This window comes from Dendrobates tinctorius, unplaced genomic scaffold (assembly GCF_039654945.1).
Source record: "Dendrobates tinctorius isolate UK_male_01 unplaced genomic scaffold, ASM3965494v1 ptg000039l, whole genome shotgun sequence".
In the NCBI taxonomy this organism is placed as follows: domain Eukaryota; kingdom Metazoa; phylum Chordata; class Amphibia; order Anura; family Dendrobatidae; genus Dendrobates; species Dendrobates tinctorius.
Window position 1 is genome coordinate 14,746,264 of NW_027361707.1, and position 27,634 is coordinate 14,773,897.

The 27,634-nt window shown below is 43.0% G+C and overlaps 1 protein-coding gene across 1 annotated transcript in view; it reads right to left on the reverse strand.

The window, feature by feature from the left end:
• Nucleotides 1-27,381, reverse strand: part of OTOP1 (otopetrin 1) — a 137,697-nt gene extending 110,316 nt beyond the window's left edge. Inside the window, exon 1 of the mRNA XM_073574484.1 lies at nucleotides 27,042-27,381. Coding sequence (XP_073430585.1) covers nucleotides 27,042-27,381 — 340 coding nt within the window. The remainder of the gene's footprint in view (nucleotides 1-27,041) is intronic.
• Between the last annotated feature and the right edge of the window lie 253 nt (nucleotides 27,382-27,634).

Here is a 27,634-nt window from a genome sequence, read left to right on the forward strand (position 1 = left end):
TGCCCATTTTGAGACAAAAAGCAGGACTCTGGTCCAAAGAGGAATGAAGAAATAAGCTTTTACAAGTCTGGATGGCTGCAGTGCAGCAGAAGCTGAGGGACATCACCCCACATCATCTGCCCTCCTGTGAAGAGACCGGAGTGCCAGCGCAGGCTTTACTGAAGCCAGGATTGATCTGGAGGATCATTATTGGTACTGAGGACTTTATTTGGACCCCCCCAGTAAGGCACAATGTAAATCCAGCTGTCTGCATGGCTTTCTGTTTGTGGTGTGTGGAGGATAACAGTGTGGCTGTGGCGGAGGGATACAGACTCCTGCATGTTCATCCCTGCTGACTACACCTGAGTGCTGCTGAATTCTGACTGCTGTAACATCAGGGTGAGGTTATTGGGGACAGAGGAGCTTCCCTTGACATATTCTAGCGTGGCACGCTGAAGAGGAAAGCAAAGACACCGGCGGGGACTCTTTCTTTGCCAAGGAGCTGAAGGGCGGAGGGATACCACCGAACTTCTAGGACCATACCCCGGAATTGGCCAAGAACAGCGCTATACAGACTCATAAAGGACCAGATCAGAGGCGACTAGCACCGGGGGAGCCACTAAAAACTGCTGAGGTGAGGCACAACTGAAATCCGGTCACTAGAACCGGACGCTGCACACTGATCACAGCCGCAATAGAACTCAATGGGAAGTAGTTCCGGCTGTGTCCAGCCTGTCAGCATTGCAGAAACCTGATATCACAGGCCCCGCAGCACACAGCAAGTGGCCCCCGGTACTACAGGCTCAGCTATACCCCAGAACTGTGCGGCGCAGCAGGTAGTCATCCCCAAGAGTACTGAGGAGAAGGATATAGATTGCGGGGAGGGCCCTCACTCTCCCCACACAATAAAGGAATACTGACTATTCTGCACTTACCAGCAGCGCAGACTTATAACACAATAGTGACCGCAGTTTCTGGCTGGTGGCCCCGGTGCCCTATACTCATCTGTGCAGTGCACCATAATAGAGGATTATCCACTCTTCAAGCAAGGATCAGAGCTACAGTGGACTGCTTGCATTATTATTGAGGAATTGTGTGACTTTTGGCGCTCTTACTGAGGGTTCTCAGTTGACTCCTTTTCTGAAACTTGTTTTTAGACCATTTTACTTAACTTGTCTGATTGATCAAGCTAAAAGGGTTATAGATCTGAGGCCAGGGAAGGCTGCGTAGCAAATTAAGATGCAGTCAAGCAGGGGCAGAATTAATAATAGCTCGCACAGGGTGATGAGGCACAATTTGGGGGCATATTCAAAATCCTATGAGGATATCGCTAATGTGTTAAGCCCCACAAAATCTAGGTCACCTTTGAAAAGAGGTGAGCCCAAAACGCCTTATATAAAACAATCCCATAACCCTGCACCTGTCAAAGCTGCAAAAGGGGGATCAGGTATCAATAACCCATTGACCAAAACACTTCCTAAAACACAACCTGAAACACTTCAAAAAAAGAAAAATTTGGGGGGACACATTAAAACTCCTCCAAATCAGCTCCTCATGGAGGAAATGGACACTTCCAAATCAAACAAAAGGAAGGGCCCAGACGATCAGGAAAACACAGAGAGTCTTTCTTTTGAGAACTCCGACAGTGTCTCAGCTGACTATACCCCAAACACAAGCCCTGAAAGGCAGAGGCCTAGAAGGGACACAGGAGGTCCATTTCCTTCGTTTGAGGCTCCCCCTCCATCCATCAACCTGGGGGAATACAGGGGGTCCAATAAACAAGCCACCGAAGGATTCATGGCGGATCTCTTCCAATCCTTCAGTGATGCCCTAAAAATAGGGTTTGAGACTCAGGCTAAGGCCCTACAGGAAACTTGCAGGAATCTTAGCCAAAAGGTTGAGAAATATGAGGTAAAGATGGTACAGGCGGAGAGGGAAATAGTCTACCTCTCAAAGGAAAATTCTCTCCTCAAAACTGAGGTTATTTCCCTTAAAAACAAATTAACGGATCTGGAGGACCGAAGCAGGAGAAATAACTTAAAAATACGAGGTATTCCTGAGTCGGTCTCCCAGGCAGATCTTTCAGATTACACTAAAAATTTATTCAAAAAATTATCGCCAAAATTGACAGAATTAGAAGTAAATATTGATCGTATACACCGCCTCCCACGTCCAAAAGGGGTCCCACAGGAAAAGCCTAGGGACACTATCCTCAGAGTCCATTTTTTTGAAACAAAGGAGAAGGTTCTAAAATCTCTGAGAAAGAGAGGTTCACCTCCAGAGCCATATAAAGATTTAAAGATTTTCCAAGACTTCTCCAAAGAGACAATGGACGCAAGAAGGTCCTTCAGAGATTTGACCTCTAAACTTAGAGAGCTCAGAGTGTCATATAGATGGGGTTTCCCTACCAAGCTATTAGTCTGGTATAATGACAAAAACTACCCCATCTACACTCCACACGAGGGTCAGAAGTTCATTAAATTTCTGATGGATGACCCGGCATTTAGGGATAGGGATTAGGACTGATTTTTATCTTATGTTCGAATTTCCATGGTGTATACTATTAATTTCCTTTTCATGAATATGAATATCTTATGACCCGTATTTACAGTTTATTGATGTCACTGTGGGAACTTGCCACTTAATTTTTTCTCACTTTTTCCCCCACACTAAGGTGAGACACCAACCGGTTTGGAGTCCTCCAGGAGAACGCTCAAGTTCCTAATTTTTTTTTCTGTATTCCACTGTTTTGCTTGTTTCCATTTTTCTGTTTTGATATTGCACTCTAACGATGAAAATCTTATCATACAATGTTAGGGGGCTCAACAGTCCGAATAAGAGGTATGCGGTATGGAAGGAGATCAACCGAACCCGTGCCGAATTGGTATGCCTCCAGGAGGTTAAACTGGCCTCTGATCAACACCCGATCTTCCAGCACAAGAACTTTCCACACAAGTACAAGTCGCTGTCCACAAAGAAAAAGGCTGGGGTCATTACACTGGTAGGTGGCACCGTTCCTTTTCAGCTCATCAAAGAGATACCAGACTCGTTGGGCAGGTTTCATATACTCATATGCTTACTCCATGAAAGGCCATGCACAATAGTGAATGTATACGCACCTAACAAGGGACACATTCGTTTCTTGAACAAGCTAATCAAAAAAATAGACAAAGTCAAAACAGGTGATCTGATCTTACTAGGCGATTTTAATATTGTCCCAGATAGTAGCATGGATTCATCCTCATTAGTTCGCCACAAGGTTCCAGCTTTGAAAAACTGGTTAATTCAAAATGAGCTTTATGATGCTTTTCGTTGCTTGAACACATCATCTCGTGAGTATTCTCACTTTTCAGATGTACATAAGACAGCATCTAGAATCGATCTACTACTTACTAATATATTTACTTTAACCAAAATAAAGATATACAGTTCATGCAAAAGACCATCTCGGATCATACCCCGGTTCTCGCCGAGTTCCTCGTGGGTCCTCCCTCTGACAAGCCATTCCGCTGGAGACTTAACCCAGCCTTGTTATATATACCAGAGTACAAGCAAGAGATAGAAAACGTTCTCTTAAACTATTTCAAGGAAAATGTATCTGGTGAAGTAAATCAGTTCACGGTCTGGAATGCCCATAAGGCGGTCCTGAGGGGATGCCTTATGCAGATCCTCTCTAAACATAAGAAGAGAAATAGGGAAAAAATGACAAACCTACAGGCCCAAATTAATGATCTAGAAAAAAAACAAACCAACTTGAAAGTTCCTTCCCAAACCATCCAGGCTGAGATTTTGAGACTTAGACAGAGTCTGAGATCTGAAATCTACCAGGAATATGATGCAGCCATCAAAGCATCTAGGTATAAATCGTATACATCTCTCAACAAGCCTACCAAGTTTATGATGAGGAAATTAAAAAGAGAAAGAATCAAAAAAAGGATAACCAAGATTGTATCTCCCTCAGGTGATCCCAAAATTCACCCTAGGGACATTGTCAACTCGTTTGCAGATTTCTTTAAAAATCTTTATAACCTGAAAGATGACCCCCAAACACCGGTGGTTAACTCGAATTTTGTGGATTCTTTTCTACAGAGTATCGATTTACCAAGAGTTGATGAGCTGGACTTGAATTATGTCAATAGCCCTTTTACAGAGAGTGAAATAGTTGACGTTATCAAGAAACTACAGTCCCAAAAATCACCAGGGCCGGATGGCTTCTCTGGGGAATACTATAAATCCTTTTCAAAAATTTTGGCTCCACAGTTGGCTTCCGTCTTTGGTCTGGCATCCTCTCGGGGTTCCTTCCCAAAGGAGATGTTAGAGGCAACAATTGTCATGATTCCAAAGGAGGGGGGAGACCCCGAGAGGATACAGAACTATAGGCCAATCTCTCTCATAAACAGCGATATTAAAATCTATTCAAAGATCATCTCAAACCGACTAAAAAACATCCTTCCACGTCTGTTGGTGGATGATCAAATAGGGTTCACAGAGGGCCGCCAGGCCTCAGATGGGACTAGAAGGGTGTTGAACCTGATAAATTTAGCTAACAATTCGAGAACCGAAACTGCATTTCTGGCACTGGACGCCGAGAAGGCGCTCGATAGACTAAACTGGCTATATTTAAAAACAACTCTCGCTAGATTTGGCTTTGACGAGAAGTTTCTATCAGCAGTCTTCGCCCTATACTCGGGTCCTAGTGCCAGGATCTATGCAAACAACTTCCTTTCTGACTCATTCGACATTACTAATGGCACAAGACAGGGGTGTCCCCTGTCTCCCCTTCTATTTGTGCTTGCCATAGAGCCCCTAGCCGAAAAAATTAGATTAAACAATGATATTAAAGGCTTTGAAATGCCATCACGAAATTTTAAAATCGGGTTATTCGCAGATGATCTCTTCCTCACACTTCTTGATCCCGCAAATTCCATTAAAGCCCTTTCAGATGAACTAGAAAAATTCTCTAGAGCATCCTATTTTAAGATAAACCCACACAAATCCAAATTTATAACTCTAAACATGAAACAATCCGAAATTAACGAAATAAAGACTCAAACCCAGTTCATTTGGGAGGAAAAAGAGATTGTCTATCTAGGGATTAGAATAGCAGGATCAATCCAAGCCACAGTTAGGGCCAATTTAGACAGCATTATAAAGACTATTACAGGCAATCTATCCTTTTTGGCTCAGTTAGAGACTTCCATTTTTGGGAAGATACTGGCAGTCAAAGCCTTTATCCTTCCCAAAATTTTATACATATTTAAGACTTTGCCAGTTAGCTTTCCACGCCAATCCATTGATAGAATTCAAGAGCTCATCCGACTATTTATTTGGAAAGGTAAGAAAGCAAAAATATCTGCAGACTTACTTTATAAAAATAAAAAACATGGGGGCGCAGGACTGCCCAACATATACGCTTATTATCAGGCCTCACTTATTAAACAGAGCTGGCACTGGTTTATGGAAAACATGACACATCCGGCTTGGTATGGCTTGGAGAGAGATGCTAGTGATAGAGGTTCCACGCGAAAGCTTTTCTTTTACTTCCTTCTGCAAAAGCACAGTGCAAACTCATCGCATCCTATATTTCGGTCGATAATCTCAGCCTGGAGGGAACTCATTAAGCCGACTAAAAATATCAAAAAAGCAGAGCAAATCTTAAAACTACCCCTATCTTCATTTGCACTGATGGATGATCTCCCGATGCCGGAGGTATGGGGGAAATCTGGAATCAAAAAGGAGGGGGATGTTTTTAGTGGAGTGGAGTTCTTGAAATTCAGTGAGATCAAGGCTAAATATAATCTACCATCATCTGAGCTAGTCTTTTACACCATGTTGAAAGACAGAATTTTGAAAATCATAAAAGGGAAGACTTTAAATTATGAAATGCTAACTTCACTGTTGTGCAACCTTAAAAATAAAAACCTCTGGAGTCTGCGTAATTTGTATAGATCTGTCGTCAAGGACCTAACGAGCCACAAAAACATATACATGAAGAGATGGGAGTCCGATTTAGGTGCTGATATCCGTCTCGAGAATAGGAACAATGCCATTAAATTCACTTACAATTCCAACATATCAATGGGTCTTCACGAGGGTTATTTTAAACTGTTAAATAGGTGGTACTATACCCCGACAAGGTTACCACATTTTAACACAGAATTATCTTCCTTGTGCTGGAGAGGTTGTGGACATCAAGGGAACCTCTACCATATATTTTGGGGTTGTTCAAAGATCAAAAACCTCTGGTTCCAGGTCACACAGCACATTAACCTCATTGCTAAGGACTTCACAAATACGCCTGAAAGAGCACTTCTTTCATTAGACATGGAACAATTTGATGATTCGGTAAGACATATTATCATCCACATCCTCCTAGTGACTAAGACCATGTTAGCACAATGGTGGAAGAAAGTCGAGGTTCCTAAGTTTTCGGATGTACTTGATAAAATAGGCCAACACAGCGATTTAGAACTCAGATTTGCGATTAACAACAATCACATCCACAAATATACAAAAAAATGGAAGACTTGGAACAACAAATTCAATATCAAATAGACCTATTAAGAGGTATTATATTTTGAGGCCTAAACATGGCCGTTGTAGTACCGGGATGTCGTATCTCCTTCCAAGAATGTTATCCCATAATAAGGATTGTCGATTTTCTTTTCCTTTTTTGTTGTTATTTGCTATTTGCTATTTAATGCCTATTTGTGAGTTCTCTAGTTTTAAATTTTTTCCGTACCTGTACAAGGTTCTTTACTTCCCATTCCCTTTCCTCCCTTCCTACCTTCCTTCCCTTACCTTGTTTAATGACTGAAAACCAATAAAATTATTTGAAAAGAAATATGGATAGAGAGTGGTACAAAAAGTTAAAAGATGAGATCATTGACTTAAACAAGATAAAAGGATACAAAACGACTATAACATCATTGAGTGTTTCTACAGGTACAGCTGGCAGAATAGTCTGCAAGCTCAAATTTATAAGAACATTGACTACACTACCAGGATGTGACTAAAAGCAGAAGCTGTCATCATCTGCCACCAGATTTCTGAGGCAGGTGCCCAGTAAAATGTATTCTAAATGCTAAAGGTCTCCAGGTCTGAATTCCTTAATTGAACAAAAATCACAATAAAACTAGCCTCCAAACACTTAAAATCAAATAAATAAGCAACAGAACTATGGGCACCTATGTTTTATGGAGTGATGAAACAAAATTGGAACTCTTCAGGCATAAGGATCTGTGTAACTGGGTTAACAACTAGCTCATTGATATGAAGCAAAAAGTGGTTATTAATGGTACATGTAGTGTGACCCAGAACCAGGTAGAGATGCCGGTCCGAATGTACCTGACTGAGACAGCTCCTGGGGAAACCGGTATGGTGGAACACAGTACACAGGGTGCCAGGCAGATAATAGTGCAGAAGAAATGTCCAAAGAAAAAGAAGACAGCACTCACTATTCCGGGTGTCTGTACTTTATTCAAAAACAGGTAAAAACAAAGCGGCAAGGGAGACGAGGTGGAGACAACAGAGGACTACGGCCGTTTCATGGTGAAAGCGCTTCCACGGGTCCAAGGTTCTTTGGAAATTATTAATGGAACACACTAGGATTGAGTCACAGTTAACAAAAGGGATCAGTATTGGGCCCTCTTCTATTTAACATATTTATTAATGACCTTGTAGGGGGTATACAGAATATAATTTCAAAATTTACAAATGATACTAAACTCTGCAGGGTAATCGACACAGAGGAGAATAATTTTAGACTCCAGTGTATAATTAGGACATAGCTGATCCAGAGTGGGTGCAGAGAAGAGCAACCAAGGTTATTAAGGGAATGTGTGGACTGGAATACCAAGACAAGTTATTAACTCCTTTACCCCCGAGTAGTTTGCATGTTAATGACCAGGCCAATTTTTACAATTCTGACCGCTATCCATTTTTGAGGTAATAAATCTGGAACGCTTCAATGGATTCGGTGTTTCTGAGATTCTTTTTCCTGACATATTAGACTTTATGATAGTGGTAACATTTATTTCATATGATTTGCGTTTATTTGTATTAAAAAAAAACAGGAATTTAGCAAAAATTTTTAAAATTTTGCAATTTTCCAACATTAAATTTTCATGAGATATGTCACACAAAATACTTAATAAATAACATTTCCCACATGTTTATTTTACATCAGCACAATTTTAGAACCAACATTTTTTTTGTTAGGAAGTTATAAGGGTTAAAAGTTGACCAGCGATTTCTCATTTTTGCAACACCATTTTTTTTAGGGACCACATCACATTTGAAGTCACTTTGAGGGGTCTCTATATGATAGAAAATACCCAAAAGTGACACCATTCTAAAAACTGCACCCCTCAAGGTGCTCAAAACCATATTCAAGAAGTTTATTAACCCTTCAGGTGCTTCACAGGAATTTTTCGAAAGTGGATAAAAAAAATGAACATTTAACTTTTTTTTACCATAAAAATTACTTCAGATCCAAAATGTTTTATTTTGACAAGAGCAACAGGAAAAAATGTACCCCAAAATTTGTTGTGCAATTTCTCCTGAGCATCCCGATACCCAATACGAGGGAGAAAACTACTGTTTGGGCACATAGAAGGGCTTGGAAGAGAAGGAGCGCCATTTGACTTTTTGAATGCAAAATTTGCTGCAACAATTGGCGGATGCAATGTCGCATTTGGAGAGCCTCTGATGTGCCTAAAGTGTGAAAATCCCCCACAAGTGGCACTATTATGGAATCTAGACCTCTCATGGAACTGATCTAGAATTCTAGTGAGCACATTGAATCCACAGATGCGTCACAGAAGTTTATAACATTAAGCCGAAAAAATAAAAAAAATCTAATTTTACCCACAAATATGTTTTCAGCACAAAATATTGCATTTTCATAAGGGTAAAAGGAGAAAATGCAATTTCTCCTGAGTACGCCGATACCCCATATGAGGGAGAAAACTACTGTTTTGGCATACAGCAGGGCTCAGAAGGGACATTTGACTTTATGAATGTAAAATTTCCTGGTATCATTAGCGCACATCATGTCCCATTTGGAGAGCCCCTGATGTGCCTAAACAGTGGAAACCCCCACAAGTGACTCCATTTTGGAAAACAGACCCCTCCAGAAATGTATTTAGATGCATGGTAAGCAATTTGAACCCCCAGGTGCTTCACAGAAGTTTATAAAGTTGAGCCGTGAAAATAATAAAATCACGTTTTCCTCACAAAAATGTTGTTTTAGCCCCAAGTTTTTAATTTTCCTAAGGGCTAATAAGAATTTTTTTTGCAACAAACTGTGATCTATTTTTCCTGAGTGCGCTTATACCCTACATGTAATCGGGAAATATTTTTCAGGCACAGTGCAAAGCTCAGAAGGCAAGGAGCGCCAGATTTTACTGTTATGGTTTGCAGGTACCATGACCCACTGGGAGAGCCCATGAGGGCCAGAACAACAGAACCCTCCATAAATGACCCCATTTTACAAATTACACCTCTCAATGAATTCATCTAAGGGTGCAGTGATCATATTGACATTACAGGTGTGTCACAGAATTTTATATCATTGAGCAGTGAAGAAAAAAATAACGACATTTTTACCATCAAATTTTAGTTTTAGCCTCAGATTTAACATTTTCACACAAGGTATAAGTGATTAGGTGACTTTATTCTTCGGGTTGGTGTGATTACAGCGATACCAGATTTATAGCGGGTTTTTATGTTTGGCAGCTGTCACATGTTAAAAGATGCTTTTCATTGCAAAAAAATAGTTTTTGCATCACCACATTTTGAGAGCTATAATTTTTCCATATTTTGGCCCACAGAATCATGTGAGGTCATGTTTTTTGCGGAACAAGTTGACATTTTTATTGGTAGCATTTTTAGGCGCGTGACATTTTTTGTTCGCATTCTATTCCGATTTTTGAGAGGCAGAATGAACAAAAACCAGCAATTCAGGAATTTCTTTTGGGGAGTTTATGCCATTCCATATGTGATAAAATTGATAAGGCAGTTTTATTTTTTGGGTCTTTACAATTACAGCGATACCTCATTTATCTTTTTTATGTTTTGTTGGTTTTACACAATAAAAATTTTATAGAAAAAAATAATTATTTTTGCATCACTTTATTGTGAGAACTATAACTTTTTTTATTTTTCCGGTGATGGGGCTGTACGGTGGCTTGTTTTTTGCGGGTACCATGTTTATTTATATTCGTCTTTTTAACCGGCGATATGATGATAAAAAACAAGGCAAAAAAACTATTTTTTTTTTCTGATGTTCACTAAAGGAGTTACCATAACTAGTGAGACAGTTTTATAGTTTGGGTCGTGGCAGACGCGGTGATACCAAATAAGTGTACTTTTACTGTTTTGTTTTTTTTCATTCAAATATTTATTTAGAGATACAATATCTTTTGATTTTTTATTATTTTTTATTTTTTTAAAATATTTTTGCAATTATTTAAAAACATTTTACTTTTCTCGAACTTGTTTACTTTGTCCCACTATGGGACAATCATTTTTTGCAGGCTGATCGCTTCTACAGCATGGAGATGAAGCTGCTGCAGAAACTGTGAGCTCTGCACTGACAGACAAACTTGCTGATCATGCACTGCACATGATCAGCAAGTTTGCTAGGTCTGGTGACCCGACTGTCATCATGAGTCTCCAATTCAAAGGCAGAGGGGCTGTCAGCCCTCTGCCAGGTTCCAGAATTCTGCGATAGTGTTCGATTGCAGCATTTCGGGGGTTAAAGTGCCGGGAGCGGTCTGTGACTGCTCCTGGCACTTAGTGTTGGGTGTCAACTGTCAGAATCAGCTGACACCAGGCGGCGATCGCCCACATACACCCCGTGTGTGCGGGCGATCGCTGAGACGTAATATTCCATCCATGGTCAAATAGGCCCAGGGCACATGGACGGAATATTACGTCTAATGTCAGAAAGGGGTTAAACTTGGGGTTAATCAGTTTGGAAAAATGAAGGCTTAGGGGTCACCTAATTACAATGTAAAAATACTGTATATGAGGGGACAGTACAGACATCTTTCTATTGATCTCTTTGCACCTAGGCCTTTCCTCTACATAGACTCTCATCAATCATTTAAAAATCTCTCTTCACTGAATATAGGTTTTACCCATGAATTGAGGATTTGGAGAATGCACGATCAGTCATGGCAGAGAAAGAAGCAGATTTCTCAGTTAAGATATATTATAAAGTTTCTTATTTTCATGTGTACTATTGATTTATTAAATTAAAATGACTTTTTTTATTAGATTGGTTTATTGCAAACAGCAGGAATAGTAACGTTGCAAATAAACTGAATTTGCGATAGAGATTAATCATTTTAATTCCAACTGCAAAGCATATCTTAAAGGGAATCTGTCACCCATTTTTAGTGATATCATGTAAAGATATCTCCCAATTGTGTGTCACATAAGGATTCTATTAGGACTTATGATTCTCCCTGACCCCGCACCTTTGATGCATAAATACCTTTTTTTATCTTGACTGAGATGTATGTAAATCACCACGGTCCGGTCCGATGGGCGGGGCTTATTCGCCTTCTCCCCCCTCCTCGGCTTGCTGAACGTAACTTCATCTGTGAATATCACAGATGCGGTAGTTTTTCCGCGCATGTGCATTGAAAAGGCCAACTGTGGGCAAAGCATATAATCGGTACTGCGCTACGTGAATTCAGGAAGAACGAAGAAATGCGTAGAGCAAGACAGGGAGGGGAGGAGAAGGCGAATAAGCCCCACCCATCGGACCGGACTGCGGCGATTTACATGCATCTCAACAGAGATAAAAAAGGTATTTATGCATCAAAGGTGGGGTGTCAGGGGGAATCAAAAGTCCTATTATAATCCTTATGTGACACACAATTGAATATCTTTACATGATATCACTAAAAATGAGTGACAGATTCCCTTTAAGAACATGTGATAGCTTTAACCAGTTCAGGGCTGCCATTTTCCCCCCATTCCTGACCAGGCACATTTTCAGGTTTCATCGTACACGTGCTTTCAACAGCTCTAAAAAAATATCTGGCTCAGATATTCAAATAATTTATCATTTTTGCTTCTTTTTTCACATTACATAAAGCTTAATTTTTATTCTTAAATTTTTTTTTTACTGATATGAGGGGAAAATGTAAAGAACTGAAAATATTTGTAACTTTTTTACATTGTTAGCATTTATTTTGCTTTTTTTTTCCAACCACACAGAACGGCTAAAAAAAAACATTTTAAATGGTGGTCCCCCTTTTGGTAAATAAAATTATTTATTGGGGTAATGACAATCCATTCAAACACTGATCCGAGTTTGATCAGAGCATCAGCTCAGTGTGATCCAATACACTCGGATGAGAGAATCATACCACAGGTGAGAAGATGGATAACAAAATTTCTCCATCTTCTCCATTGTGCGAGTAATCATATAATGTAATCTGAGTGTAGTACAATTTCATCGCAGCCATAGACTTGAGTGGGTGTGTTGTTATGATTGAGTCACCGTAGGAGGCAAAAACAGAAATGCTAGCTAGTCCTGAAAGCCAGAGAAGTTGGCAACTATCAGATTGCAGACCCCTGAACCTATCAACACAACTAGCAGTAGCCGTGGGGGGTTCCTACGATGACCTAGACCCCTCGATCACAGCCGGAGAGATACATAGGCCTAAAGAAGGAAAGGGGAAATCTAACTGCCCCAGAGCAGACCCCAAAGCAATAGGCAGCCCCCCACATATAATGACGGTGAAGCAAGATGAAAACACTTACACAGACAGAAAGACAGGCTGAGCAAATACGGGGCCCAAAAACTACCTAGATAGGAACGGATAGGAAGGCTGCTGTCTGCAATCTGCCAAAACCCTATCAGAGACAAAAGCCAACAAGCTGATATAAAAATGGCCCTGAAGCAACTAAGCTTAAAAAACTAAATCAGCACTCAGGTACTTTCAGAAGACAGAGCTCTAGGAACACTGCACACTCCAGCAGGGAGTGGCAGAATCCAAAAAGCAAGAAAAACAAAAACAAATCTTAGATGCAAAAGGCAAAACAGAAAACTTAGCTTTAGGAGAGCAGGAATCAGACTGGTGTCCAAGAGTCCACAGAGAAATCACCCGCAGGGCAGAAAAGGCGTAGGCTGCCTTAAATCCAGTCAGTGACTCCACTCAGCCAATCGTCTTCATTAGTCCCAGGTGCCTGATAATCAGGCTCACTACCTTCCTTCACTAGAATAGGGAGTTCACCAGGCCTCAGTGACAGAGGGGAAAATGAACTCACAACAGTACCCCCCCCTTGAGGAGGGGTCACCGAACCCTCAACAACGCTACCAGGGCGATCAGGGTGAGCCCGATGAAAGGCACGCACCAATCTTTTGGCATGAATATCAGAGGCAGGGACCCAGGAATTATCCTCCTGACCATAACCCTTCCACTTAACCAAATACTGGAGTCTCCGTCTAGCCAGACGGGAATCCAGAATTTTCTCTACCTCATATTCCAAGTTACCTTCAACCAATACAGGGTCCGGAGGTGCCACCTCAGGCACAACTGGCTCAACAAACCTCTTCAACAAGGACTTATGGAACACATTATGGATCTTAAATGTGACAGGAAGAGCCAAACGAAAAGAGACCGGATTAATAATCTCCAAAATCTTGTAAGGTCCAATAAATCTAGGCTTAAACTTAGGAGAAGCCACCTTCATAGCAATATTTTTTGATGATAACCACACCATATCACCAATCTTAAACTGGGGACCAATGGTCCTATGTCGATTGGAAAACCGCTGGGCCTTTTGCTGGGAGAGAGATAACTTATCCACCACTTGGTCCCAGATCTGGTGCATTCTCTCCACCACAGTGTCAACACCTGGGCAGGCAGAAGGCTCCACCTGCCCTGAAGAAAATCGAGGGTGAAAACCAAAGTTACAAAAAAAGTGACATCAAAGTGGCAGAACTAGCTCTATTATTTAAAGCAAATTCAGCCAAGGGCAAAAATGAAACCCAATCATCCTGATCAGCGGAAATAAAACATCTCAAATACGACTCCAAGGTCTGGTTTGTTCTCTCTATGAAAAATGACGATGACTGACCTCATGGAGATCAACATCCAACACTGCGGAGACACCATCACGTGTTTCTCAACGCAGTGATTCTAGAGCACTGCCCCCATCCCTTATGGGAAATATGCAGAAGCATGCAAAACAGAAGCCGCGGAGACACCATCACATGTTTCTCAACGCAAGCAATGACTAGCCAGGTCTTTCACCGGGAAGGAACAACCACGGGAAGGGCAGTCTCCAATGAAGGAAAGCACCTATGCCAAAACATGGTATCCATCCACAGACAGCTGTTTCGGGGTATTTGCCCCTCATCAGTGTGGAGTAGGAAACTGGCTAGTAGGAGCAATGCCTAGTAGAAGACTATGAAAAATGACGATGACTGACCTCATGGAGATCAACATCCAACACTGCGGAGACACCATCACGTGTTTCTCAACGCAGTGATTCTAGAGCACTGCCCCCATCCCTTATGGGAAATATGCAGAAGCATGCAAAACAGAAGCCGCGGAGACACCATCACATGTTTCTCAACTCAAGCAATGACTAGCCAGGTCTTTCACCGGGAAGGAACAACCACGGGAAGGGCAGTCTCCAATGAAGGAAACCACCTATGCCAAAATTTCTACTAGGCATTGCTCCTACTAGCCAGTTTCCTACTCCACACTGATGAGGGGCAAATACCCCGAAACAGCTGTCTGTGGATGGATACCATGTTTTGGCATAGGTGGTTTCCTTCAATGGAGACTGCCCTTCCCGTGGTTGTTCCTTCCCGGTGAAAGACCTGACTAGTCATTGCTTGCGTTGAGAAACATGTGATGGTGTCTCCGCGGCTTCTGTTTTGCATGCTTCTGCATATTTCCCATAAGGGATGGGGGCAGTGCTCTAGAATCACTGCGTTGAGAAACACGTGATGGTGTCTCCACAGTGTTGGATGTTGATCTCCATGAGGTCAGTCATCATCATTTTTCATAGTCTTCTACTAGGCATTGCTCCTACTAGCCAGTTTCCTACTCCACACTGATGAGGGGCAAATACCCCGAAACAGCTGTCTGTGGATGGATACCATGTTTTGGCATAGGTGCTTTCCTTCATTGGAGACTGCCCTTCCCGTGGTTGTTCCTTCCCGGTGAAAGACCTGGCTAGTCATTGCTTGCGTTGAGAAACATGTGATGGTGTCTCCGCGGCTTCTGGTTTGTTCGCTCTGTCTGCCCATTGGTCTGAGGGTGAAAAGCAGAGGAGAAGGACAACTGAATTCCCAACTTGGAACAGAACGTCCTCCAAAATTTAGACACAAATTGAACTCCTCTGTCAGATACAATGTTCTCAGGAATCCCGTGCAAGCGAACCACCTGTTGCAAAAACAGAGGCACCAACTCAGAGGTAGATGGCAACTTAGGGAGTGGTACAAGATGAACCATCTTAGAGAACCTATCACAAATCACCCAAATAACAGTCATTCTTTGAGAGACCGGCATTTCAGAAATGAAATCCATTGAAATATGGGTCCATGGCCTCCTGGGGACCGGCAAAGGCATCAACAACCCACTAGAGCGAGAACAAGATTTAGACCGGGAGCAAGTCCCACAGGACTGCACAAAATTCCTGACATCATGAGACAAGGTGGGCCACCAAAAAGAGCGACTCACCAGATCTCTAGTACCAAAAATACCTGGATGACCAGCCAATGAAGAGCAATGAACTTCAGACATCACTCTCTTCTTCCACTGGTCAGGAACATACAACTTTCCACTGGGACAATGCTCAGGTTTGTCCTCCTGGAACTCTTGTAGAGCAAGTCTCAAATCGGGCGAGATGGCAGAAAGAACTACCCCTTCGCCTAAGATGGTGGCAGGCTTGGTCACCACAGGAGAATCAGCAAAGAAACTCCTAGAGAGGGCGTCAGCCTTGACATTCTTAGTTCCAGGAAGGAAAGAGACCACAAAATCAAAACGTGTAAAAAACAAGGCCCACCTAGCCTGTCTAGGGTTCAAGCGTTTAGCCGACTCTAGGTAAATCAAATTTTTGTGGTCAGTGAGGACCACAACTTGATGTTTGGCTCCCTCCAACCAATGTCTCCACTCCTCAAATGCCCATTTCATGGCCAACAGTTCCCGATTCCCCACATCATAGTTACGTTCAGATGAAGAGAACTTACGGGAAAAGAAAGCACAGGGATTCATTTTAGATGTTACCGGATCCTTTTGGGACAACACCGCTCCTGCACCAATCTCAGAAGCATCCACCTCTACCTGGAACGGGAGTGAGACATCAGGTTGCCGCAGAACCGGGGCGGAGGTAAATCTACGCTTCAGCTCCTGAAAGGAAGCAACCGCCTCCGGAGACCAATTCAACACATCCGCACCCTTCCTGGTCAGGTCAGTCAATGGTTTGGCAATACTAGAAAATTTTGCTATAAATTTCCGATAAAAATTAGCAAAACCCAAAAACTTCTGGCGGGCCTTCAAAGAAGTGGGCTGAACCCAATCATAAATGGCCTGTACCTTGGTCGGGTCCATTTCAATAGTTGACGGAGACAAAATAAATCCCAAAAAAGAAATTCTCTGTACTCCAAAAAGGCATTTTGATCCTTTGACATACAGAGAATTCTCTCTCAAGATCCGGAACACAGTCCGAATATGTTCCACATGAGAATCCCAATCCTTGGAGAAGATCAAAATATCATCTAGATAGATAATCAAAAATTTATCGACAAAGTCTCGGAAAATATCGTTCATGAAGCACTGGAAGACAGAAGGGGCATTAGTGAGCCCAAAAGGCATCACCAGGTACTCAAAATGTCCCTCCGGAGTATTAAACGCCGTCTTCCATTCATCCCCCTGCTTAATGCGGATAAGATTATACGCCCCCCTGAGGTCAAGCTTGGTAAACCAGCAAGCACCTCTGACTCTAGAGAATAGATCCGAAATCAGGGGTAACGGATACTGATATTTAATAGTAATTTTATTGAGGGCACGATAATCAATACAAGGCCTTAAAGAACCATCCTTCTTGGCCACAAAAAAAACCCCGGCACCTAAGGGTGAAGAGGATGGTCTAATATGACCCTTCTCCAACGCCTCCTTAATATAGGACCGCATAGCCTCGTGCTCGGGTACAGATAAATTGAAGAGCCGACCCTTAGGAAATTTACACCCCGGGTTTAGTTCAATTGCACAGTCATAACTCCTATGAGGAGGCAAGGACGCAGACTCATTCTCACTAAATACATCATAGTAGTCCGCCAAATAGTCAGGAACCTCATGCGACTGAGGAGAGGTGGAAAAAACCAGAGCCTCGCTAAAGGTACACCGGCAACCCCAACTCACCACAGACACAGACTTCCAATCCAAAACTGGATTATGAATCTGCCACCAGGGAAACCCCAGAACAACGGCATCATGCAGACCATGCAACACCAAAAATCTGCAATTTTCTTGGTGGTCTGGGGCGACCCGCATGACCAACTGGGTCCAAAACTGAGGTTTATTTTTAGCCAGAGGGGTAGCATCAATCCCCCTCAAAGGGATAGGCGTCTGCAGAGGTGTCAATGGAAATCCACAGCGTTTAGCAAAATCCAAGTCCATTAGGTTTAGCGCTGCTCCCGAATCCACAAAAGCCTTGGCGGAAAATGTGGACAGGGAACAGATCAGAGTAATCGCCAAAAGAAACTTAGGCTGAACCCCACCAACAGAAAACGTGTGTGCGAAGCGTTTCTCACGTTTAGGACAAACAGAAATAACATGTGAGGCATCTCCACAGAAAAAACACAGCTTATTACGCCTTCTGAATTCCTGACGTTGCGCCTTAGACAAAACTCTATCACATTGCATAGGTTCAGACGTCTGTTCAACCGGTGGCAACACCTCTCGTGTAATCCTGCGTTCACGTAAACGCCGATCAACCTGAATGGCACAAGACATAGAATCGTCCAGACCAGAGGGAACAGGAAATCCCACCATAGTATCTTTTACGGCTTCTGACAAACCCTTCCGAAAGAGAGCAGCCAAGGCACTATCATTCCAGGTAGTAAGGACCGCCCACTTTCGGAACTTTTGACAGTACAACTCTGCAGATTCTCGACCCTGGTTCAATGCTAACAGGGTCTTTTCAGCCTGATCAATAGCATTAGGTTCGTCGTACAGCAACCCCAAGGCTTGAAAAAATGCGTTCACATTAGTCAGAATAGGGTCATCTGGATTCAAAGAAAACGCCCAATCCTGGGGATCGCCGCGTAGCGAAGAGATGACAATTTTAACCTGCTGCGCGGGGCTCCCTGACGAGTTAGGCTTCAAAGCAAAAAATAATTTACAATTATTTTTGAAACTCAAAAATTTAGATCGATCCCCAAAAAATACATCAGGTGTGGGGATCTTTGGTTCAACAGCATGTGAACGAGCAAGATAGGCAGAAATTCCTCGCACTTCAGCAGCGAGCTGCTCCACACGATCAGACACTTGCTTTATCTCCATTAAGAGAAAAAAAAATTCCCCCTACAGCCTCAGACATATAGAGGAAAGAATATACACACACCTTTTTTTTTTTTTTTTTTTTAAACACAATTCTTTCCTGCTATTGAGTACCCCAGGATCTGCGGTTTGGCGGGTGATTCTGTTATGATTGAGTCACCGTAGGAGGCAAAAACAGAAATGCTAGCTAGTCCTGAAAACCAGAGAAGTTGGCAACTATCAGATTGCAGACCCCTGAACCTATCAACACAACTAGCAGTAGCCGTGGGGGGTTCCTACGATGACCTAGACCCCTCGATCACAGCCGGAGAGATACATAGGCCTAAAGAAGGAAAGGGGAAATCTAACTGCCCCAGAGCAGACCCCAAAGCAATAGGCAGCCCCCCACATATAATGACGGTGAAGCAAGATGAAAACACTTACACAGACAGAAAGACAGGCTGAGCAAAGACGGGGCCCAAAAACTACCTAGATAGGAACGGATAGGAAGGCTGCTGTCTGCAATCTGCCAAAACCCTATCAGAGACAAAAGCCAACAAGCTGATATAAAAATGGCCCTGAAGCAACTAAGCTTCAAAAACTAAATCAGCACTCAGGTACTTTCAGAAGACAGAGCTCTAGGAACACTGCACACTCCAGCAGGGAGTGGCAGAATCCAAAAAGCAAGAAAAACAAAAACAAATCTTAGATGCAAAAGGCAAAACAGAAAACTTAGCTTTAGGAGAGCAGGAATCAGACTGGTGTCCAAGAGTCCACAGAGAAATCACCCGCAGGGCAGAAAGGGCATAGGCTGCCTTAAATCCAGTCAGTGACTCCACTCAGCCAATCGTCTTCATTAGTCCCAGGTGCCTGATAATCAGGCTCACTACCTTCCTTCACTAGAATAGGGAGTTCACCAGGCCTCAGTGACAGAGGGGAAAATGAACTCACAACAGTGTGTGCCATCCGATTCAGTGGAAAAAAATTGGTCATCAGAACTGACCCACTTAATAACATTGGTCCAAATGCTAACTGATAAAATATTGGATTGCATTCATCCGATATACACTCTCATCTGAGCAGGCCCTTTTTTTTTTAGCTTAGCTTGATTTTACTTTTTTCTTGCTTTTTTATTTGGTTATTCTTTTAATATATTCCACATGCTGTGCCCTCTATAAGATCTTAAAAGCATTTGGTAAGCAATTTAACATATTATTTTTATTGCTGATTACCCCTGTCACTGGGGCTGGTATATTTGTGGTAGGGGGCCGGATTGGGGGGTGGTCCACTGCTTACCACGACCGGACGCAGCAAAGACGAGACGGAGGCAGAAGTCAGTTGTAACAGATCCGGGTTTATTGGCCGTCCTCCTGACGACCTTAGCCATGCACCGCAGTTCCTTTACAGCTCTCCGTTTCCAGGCCCGGGTACCTTTCACCTTCCCTTTAGTCGTGATGACGTCCCTCACGGATCTTTCGCTGGGGATGTCCTAGACCAATCTACTGCCAGCGCTTCACCTGCCCGAGGTCGTCGTCCAGTCGGTACTCCCGGGGCCTCGTCTGTCCTGTGGTACGTTGTGTCAGGGCCACCCCCCTGACTGTCATCTCTTGTTAGTCCCCTGGTCGAGCTCTTTACCGTTCTCCGACTTCTGTCCTGAGTCCTCCTCTGTTGAGCTCCTCCCGGGACTAGCCTAGCCTCTGGAACCCCAACCAGTCCTATTTATCCCCTCTCTCACTGGGAATTTCCCTCCAGGGTTCCTATCTCCCCGCCCCCCATGACTAAGCAGTTTCTATAGCCGTAAGCTGATGTTAAGTCCTGAACTACACTCCCCCCTGCCATCTTGTGGTCAAATTTCGGTACTGCACTCCCTTTTCTGTCTTTCCCTGCTGTTACCTTTCTGTCATTGCCAATCTTCGTCTGTAGTGCACAAATCGTCCCCTCCTACTTCCAGTCAGGTCTGTCCGTCAAGTCACCTTCCCCACATATTAGCCCCAAGTTACAAAAGAAATGTAATCTCCCGCTTGCATAGCAGAGCTGACTGGATCTCTGATAACCAAGCAGCTCCTGCTCTCGCTCTATACCTAAGGTTACCTGATCACTGTGCCTGCAGGAGGAAGCACTATCAATGCTTCCTACACTGTGTACTACACTGTGTACATGGCACTTGTTCAGATCTGTGCAAACTGGGATCATCAGGGAAAAGATGGTAACAAACCATCTCTGCCTTTTCTATGTGGAGTCTGGCTGTGTCTGACAGATGTCTCCCCAACCCCATATCTCGTGCAAGCAGCTAATTCTGCATTGATGTTTTCGAACATCAGTGTACAATAAAGTGCGGCCAGCCCTGACGTTTAAAGTCTATGTGCGGCCGGGAACTGGTTAATATATAAGTGACATAAACGATTTTGTATCTTAATCAGTGTTTTTATCAGAAAACATTCAGAGATAAGGTATATGGTATGTAATATGATACATAGAAAAATAGAGGTCTTAGATTGAATCACATACAATAATCTCACGCAAAAATTTGCAAGCTTCGATTTTCAAGGGGGCACAAAAGTGATCAGCATGGAGAACATTGATAGAAGTTTCAAAGTGAAAAAATGATTGAAGTGCCACATGGAAAAAGTATTGACTGTCAGTGCACAAAGTGAGAAAAGCGGCAAGAACAAGACTATATAACTCTATTACATAACATGACTTCTGCGGAATCAGAGATACCGTAATTCCAATCCTGGCAGGTTAACTCTTTGGTGATTGTAGCATATAAGGCTACCTCCATCAATCCTTCAGCTTTCCGTAATGCAATAATGGGTTGCATGGCATTTGGGAATGTGGCCTAACAAAAGTTATTACTTTGAAGTGACTAAAATGTTATTCATGGAATCTGCTACAAAAAACTGTAAGAATTAGTAAAACTTTAAAAAAACCTTCAATACAATATTTGATATATTGTAATCATACAAAGCCATAGAATAAATGATTTGTGCTGCACAGCGAACCTTATAAAAATTGGAGAGAAAAAAACCACAAAAAAGGCAGCATTTGGTTTTTTTTTAGAGGGTGTGTGGAAAAACACAAATTAAAGTAAATTTGCACCTGCCAACAAAAATGTGACAAAGATGAAAATTCTTGGTGCCCTCCTTTTTAATCTGTGATGAAAATTCCTGGTGCCCTCCTTTGTAATATTTCTGTGATGAAAATTCCTGGTGCCCTCCTTTTTAATCTTTCTGACATGGCCCCTCTGATTCCTGATCATCTCTTATGTGTGTAAAAGGTCTGCTGGCATACACTCTACACAATGTGATTTGGTAGTCTTAGCCTTAGGTCCGTCAAAGAGCAGGGGGGAGTATCACAGGATAAATTATGCACATTTTATCTTTGGTAGTATAAGCACTGTTTCAGGTTAAAATCGATAAGCTTTTTTTTGTTAGTATGAGCTTCCCCCCTACTCCTGGATGGACCTGGAGGAGTGGCTCAGACTCAAATAACATACTCCAGGTTGCCAACTTGATTTTTTATTTTTCCTGGACAGCTTACCAAAAAATCACAGACAAACAATATTCTTTATGGACACATTGGAAAACCTTAATAAATCATGATTAGTGATCCTTGTCTACAGCCCATACCTCCATATATGAAGATATCAGCTGCCTTCACTGTAAACTGTAAAATGATGATAATTACTGTCAAAATAATTTGTATAAGTTTCTTTAGCTTAAAAAATAATCACAGACAACATACTTTTCTTTTTAGGACAAGACAAAAAAGTACCCAATTTTCACATACTACCCTGGAATTTCTGGATGGTTGGCTTGCGAATTGAGAATACTAGCAACCATTTTTTCATACATATAAAAAGGACTGAGAATAGGAGGTGCAGTGCCAGACAGATTAAAAAGGAGGATACCAGGTATTTAACTATGCATTATGCATTTATTGTGATTTTTTTATTGAGAGGTGGAGGGTAATTTTATTTTGAGTTCATAAATTATATTTACTCCAAAATCTGGGGAATACCGTACATAGTGTCAGAACTATACTGCATGTGGCGGGAGAACTGTGGGAGCATCATACTGTGAGGGGACCGTGGGGGCATTATACTGTGTGAAGGTTTGTGGGATCATACTGAGTAGATGATGTGGGGGCCATGATACTGTATGTGTGGGGAACTATGGATATATCATACTGCGTGAAGGGCACTTTGGGGGCATCATGCTGCGGCAGTTATACTGTGTTTGGGGTCTCTTTGGGGGCCATCATACTGTTTTAGGGGCACTGAGGCATAATAATAAGTGGAAGCACTATGGGGGTTTCATAATTTGCTGGAGACATTGCAGTGTCATCACACTGTGGCTAGGGCATTTTGGGAGCCATCATATTCTATAAGGGCCATGAAAGGGGTATTATAGTGAGTGAGAACACTAAGGGTCTCCAGTAAAGGCATAAATACTGTGAACATGCCACAATCCATGTCCCTCTTCCTGTGTTTAAGACTTGGGAGGTATGATAACGCCTATTCTGCCAAATCTTTTGGGGGAGAGTGTTGGGGAGAGTGGGTGCAATTAGGACTCTTGCTATAGGGCCCCGTGATTTCTATGTATGCCAAAACTGGGCCTTCGCATTAGCCGATTTGACAAAGTCTACTAGAAATATAACATAATTATTCTTGTATAAGAGTATATGCTGAATACTTTTCTACTCCATTATGTTCATAGACCACAGATCAGTCACGGAGGTTTAGAACACGCAAAGCAATGAGGGCAGCCTTAGCATACAGAGACAGGATCATTTCCTTCACCCTTGTACCATGTCTGGTCTGTCCTGCCATTGAGTGACGGAAAGATCCAAGCGAACTTGATCTTATATTCCTGCATCACATAAGTCTGATGAAGTATTTTTTACCTGAAATGTTTATTTTCTGCATACAGTGTGGAATGGAATAGTAAACCTTATTCACTAATTTCATTTTACGGCACCTTCAGGTATTAACTTATGTCCATCGTAATATACTATTTTATACACCTATAAATGTAATATTATTATTATACTGTACATTTATATAGAAGGGAAGAAGAGATGAGGGGGGGAGTAGAGAATGAGATCTTGAGAGGATCGAAGGTTGCGTGTGGGTAGGTACCGGGAGACCATGTCACAGATGTATGGAGGAGACAGGTTGTGGATGGCTTTGTATGTCATGGTTAGGGTTTTGAACTGGAGCCTCTGGACAATAGGAAGCCAGTGAAGGGCCTCGCATAGGGGGGAGGCTGGGGAATAGCGGGGAGACAGGTCGGGCAGCAGAGTGTAGGATGGAATGGAGTGGTGCCAGAGTGCTGGAGGGGAGGCCAGAGAGTAGCAGGTTGCAGTAGTCGAGGCAGGAGATGATAAGGTTTCATGGTTGAGGAATGCGTGGATCCGGGAAATATTTTTGAGTTTGAGGCGGCAGGAGGAGGCAAGGGCTTGGATATGTGGTTTGAAAGAGAGGGCAGAGTCGAGGATCACCCCAAGGCACCGAGCGTGCGGCACTGTGGAAAGCGAGCAGCCATTGACATTGATGAATAGGTCTGGTGGAGGGGTAGAGTGAGATGGGGGAAAGATGATGAATTCTGTTTTGTCCATGTTCAGTTTGAGAAAGCGAGCAGAAAAGAAGGCTGAAATAGCAGACAGACATTGTGGGGTTTTGGTCAGTAAGGAGGTGAGGTCAGGTCCAGATAGGTAGATCTGCGCGTCATCGGTGTAGAGGTGGTACTGCAAACCGTGGGATTCTATGAGCTTTCCCAGGCCGAAGGTGTAGATGGAGAAGAGTAGGGGTTCGAGGACTTAGCCTTGAGGAACACTGACAGACAGGGGGCGAGGTGAGGAGGTGGTGTGTGAGAGAGAGACACTAAATGTTCGGTCTGTTAGGTATGATGAGATCCAGGATAGGGCCAAGTCTGTGATGCCAAGAGATGAGAGAATCTGTAGCAGGAGGGAATGGTCCACGGTGTCGAAGGCAGAAGACAGGTCCAGGAGAAGAAGGACATAGTGTCGCTTGCTCTTGGCGGTTAGTAGGTCGTTAGTGACTTTAGTTAGAGCAGTTTCAGTTGAGTGATGCGGTCGGAAGCCAGACTGTAATGGGTCAAAGAGGGAACAGGAGGAGAGGTGGGAGGACAGTTCAAGATATACATGCTGTTCCAGTAATTTTGAGGCGTAAGGAGAAGAGATATCGGGCGATAGTTAGACACAGAGGATGGGTCGAGGTAGGGCTTTTTGAGGATGGGTGTGATTGAGGCATGTTTGAAGGATGAGGGAAAGACACCATTTGTAAGTGAAAGGTTGAAGAGGTGTGTTAGAGTTGGGATGAAGACTGTGGCAAAGTTAAGGATGAGGTGGGACGGGAGCGGGTCAGCACACAAGTGGTGAGGTGTGATCTTGACAAGAGGGTGGAAAGCTGATCTGTTATGGTGGAGAAGATGGTTTTGGAAGAACAGGGCTGAGCGGCTAAGAGGGGCATTGGGGGCTGTGGGCCAAAGCTTTCTCAGATCATATCGATCTTCTGCTTAAAGAAGGAGGCAAAGTCTTCAGCAGAAGTGAGAGGAAATGGAGGAGGTGCTGTGGGACGGAGTAGAGAATTGAAAGTGTTGAAAAGCTGTTTAGGGTTGTGAGACAGTGAGAATATGAGGGATGCAAAGTAAGTTTGTTTTGCGGCAGGGAGCGTGTACTTGAAGCTGACAAGGGACTACTTGTATGCGTTGAAGTGCTCGGTAGAACAGGTTCGTTTCCATCTCCACTCAGCAGCCCTGGAAACCAGTCTCAGTTCTTTGGTCAGGCTGGTCAGCCAGGGCTGCCTGTTGATTGTAGGAGTTTTGCTCTGCCTGAGGGGGGGTGGCTGAATCAAGTGTTGCTGTTATTGTGGTGTTATAAATGGTGGCAGCAGCATCTGTGTCATGAAGGGAAGCTATGTCTGTGAGAGAGAGAAGGGACTCAGAGAGTGATTGTACATTGAGGTGTTTGAGATTTCTGCGAGGGTGAGCAAGTTTGTGGAGTGGGGGTTGCGCAGTCGGAGAGGAGAGGGAAGAGAATGTCAGTAGGTTGTGGTCGGACAGGGGGAGGGATGAGTTAGTGAGTGAACAGAGATGGGTGAAGATAAGGTCCAGCGTGTGACCATCTTTGTGAGTAGCCGCAGAGGACCATTGAGCGAGGCCAAAGGAGGCAGTCAGTGATAAAAGTATAGAGGCAGCTGAGGTGGAAGTGTCAATGGGGATGTTGAAATCGCCCATGATGATGGTGGGGATGTCAGCAGAGAGGAACTTGAGTAGCCAGGTGGTGAAGTGGTCGAGAAAGGTGGAGATGGCTAGTTCTGGGGGGGCGGTAGATGACAGCCAGTTGGAGGTTGGAGGGGGAATAGATGCGGACAGAATGCACCTCGAATGAGGGAAGAGTAGCGGAGGGTGGAAGTTGAATTGGGGTAAAGGAGCAGGTATCAGACAGGAGCAAGCCAACTCCTCCACCATGTTTGTTGCTGTGGCAAGGGATGTAATAATGGTTTTCCACCCACAGTAGTCATACCACCTTTTTTGGGGTGCTGATCTACCTTACAGAACATGATTTGAAGAAGACTGTCAACTAAGGCTTTGTTCACATTAACATTTAGTGGTGGTGTGAGGTGCTCCATCTGGGGTTCCATAACTTTTGATGACAAGAACAGCACACCACGCGGCATGCTTTCAAGCTATCAAAGCATTGGAGATTTCAACAGACCCCGTAATAAGTCAACGTGATCATTTGGTTACCATTTTGGAATGAGCCTAACCCAGAAAATGGATGCCAACCGTTTGTTCTATAGATGGGAGAGTGGGGACTGCACATTCACATGACTTTATAAATTACATACTTTTGTTCTATTTTCTAAAAATCTCAGTAGTTAAAGGATTTGTCCAGGTGTTAACATTTTGATCAGTGGTGGTCCAACCCAATAGACATAACAGGTCACTTTTATTCCCGTTAGAATGGCGGGGGAGTGCACATGCGCGACCACTGCTTCATTCAATCCAAAGGGGTTCTTGAACGCTGTGCTCAACTTTTTAATGAAACAGTGGTCAGGCGTCCATCCTGCTACTCTATTAACGAGAAGAGACCTCCACTGATCGGCAGCATGTCACCTACATGGTAGATTGGTGATAACTAGGAAAGAGCGGACCTGTGTAATTTCGAGTTCTGGTACCCCGCCCAAATGTTATTCCAAGGATTTTTTCGGGTACCTGAACTTTAACCAGAACCCTACCCCCATTGAAAACAATGTGGTCCCGAACGTTTGAGCTGGAAAAAAAAAATATCTCTCTCTCCTTAGACTTTCCATGTAACTCCGAACATTGCAAAGGACTTCCGGGAGAAGTCTGCGTTTAGCGTTTAGCATTGAACACTAACCGGTACGAACCCAGAATTTTTAAGTTTAGGTATGCTCATCTCTAATGATGTCCAGTGAAAACAAGTTAACCCTTTTAAAATCTTACCCAGATTGCGCCCCCTAGAGCTCATATAAAAAAGACGCTTCACGTCACTTACATCTCAGCCACCGCGCTCCAGCATCCACATCTTTCTCAATGATGCTTCTTCTTTGAGTGTAACTCCCGAAAATGTACCAAAGCATCCACACCACCTGAATGAGCATCAAGGTGATGTGATAGGACAGGGGGTCTCTGTCTGTAATTCCAACGGCATGAATGGCCCAAGCGAACATCAGTAGCAGCCCCACCAGGAAGATATTGAAGCCATATTGGCAACTGAGGATCTCCGCGTTTTTCTGAGGATAGTTGTGAATCAAATTCAGGTGGAATTTCTTTTCTGGCGATTTTTGGCATTCCTCTGGCGAAGGCAATGTATCTAGCTTGTTTTCTTCCGCCATATTTTCTTCTCTGGAATTAAGTAGGAAGAATATTGTTTGAAAGCCAAAAGAGGAAGAAAAAAGTTGAGTAATTACAATTTTTCATTTTCAGTAAAAAAAAATGTTTTTTATGACCCCATATATACCTATAATACCCCAAAAATTATATTTTTTTTTGTTAATTACTGGAATTGGTCAATCCCTTCTCGTAGGTTGCATTTCTTGTGTGTGATCATAACTCATTATAATTACCTGCTGTTCTATGAAAATCATG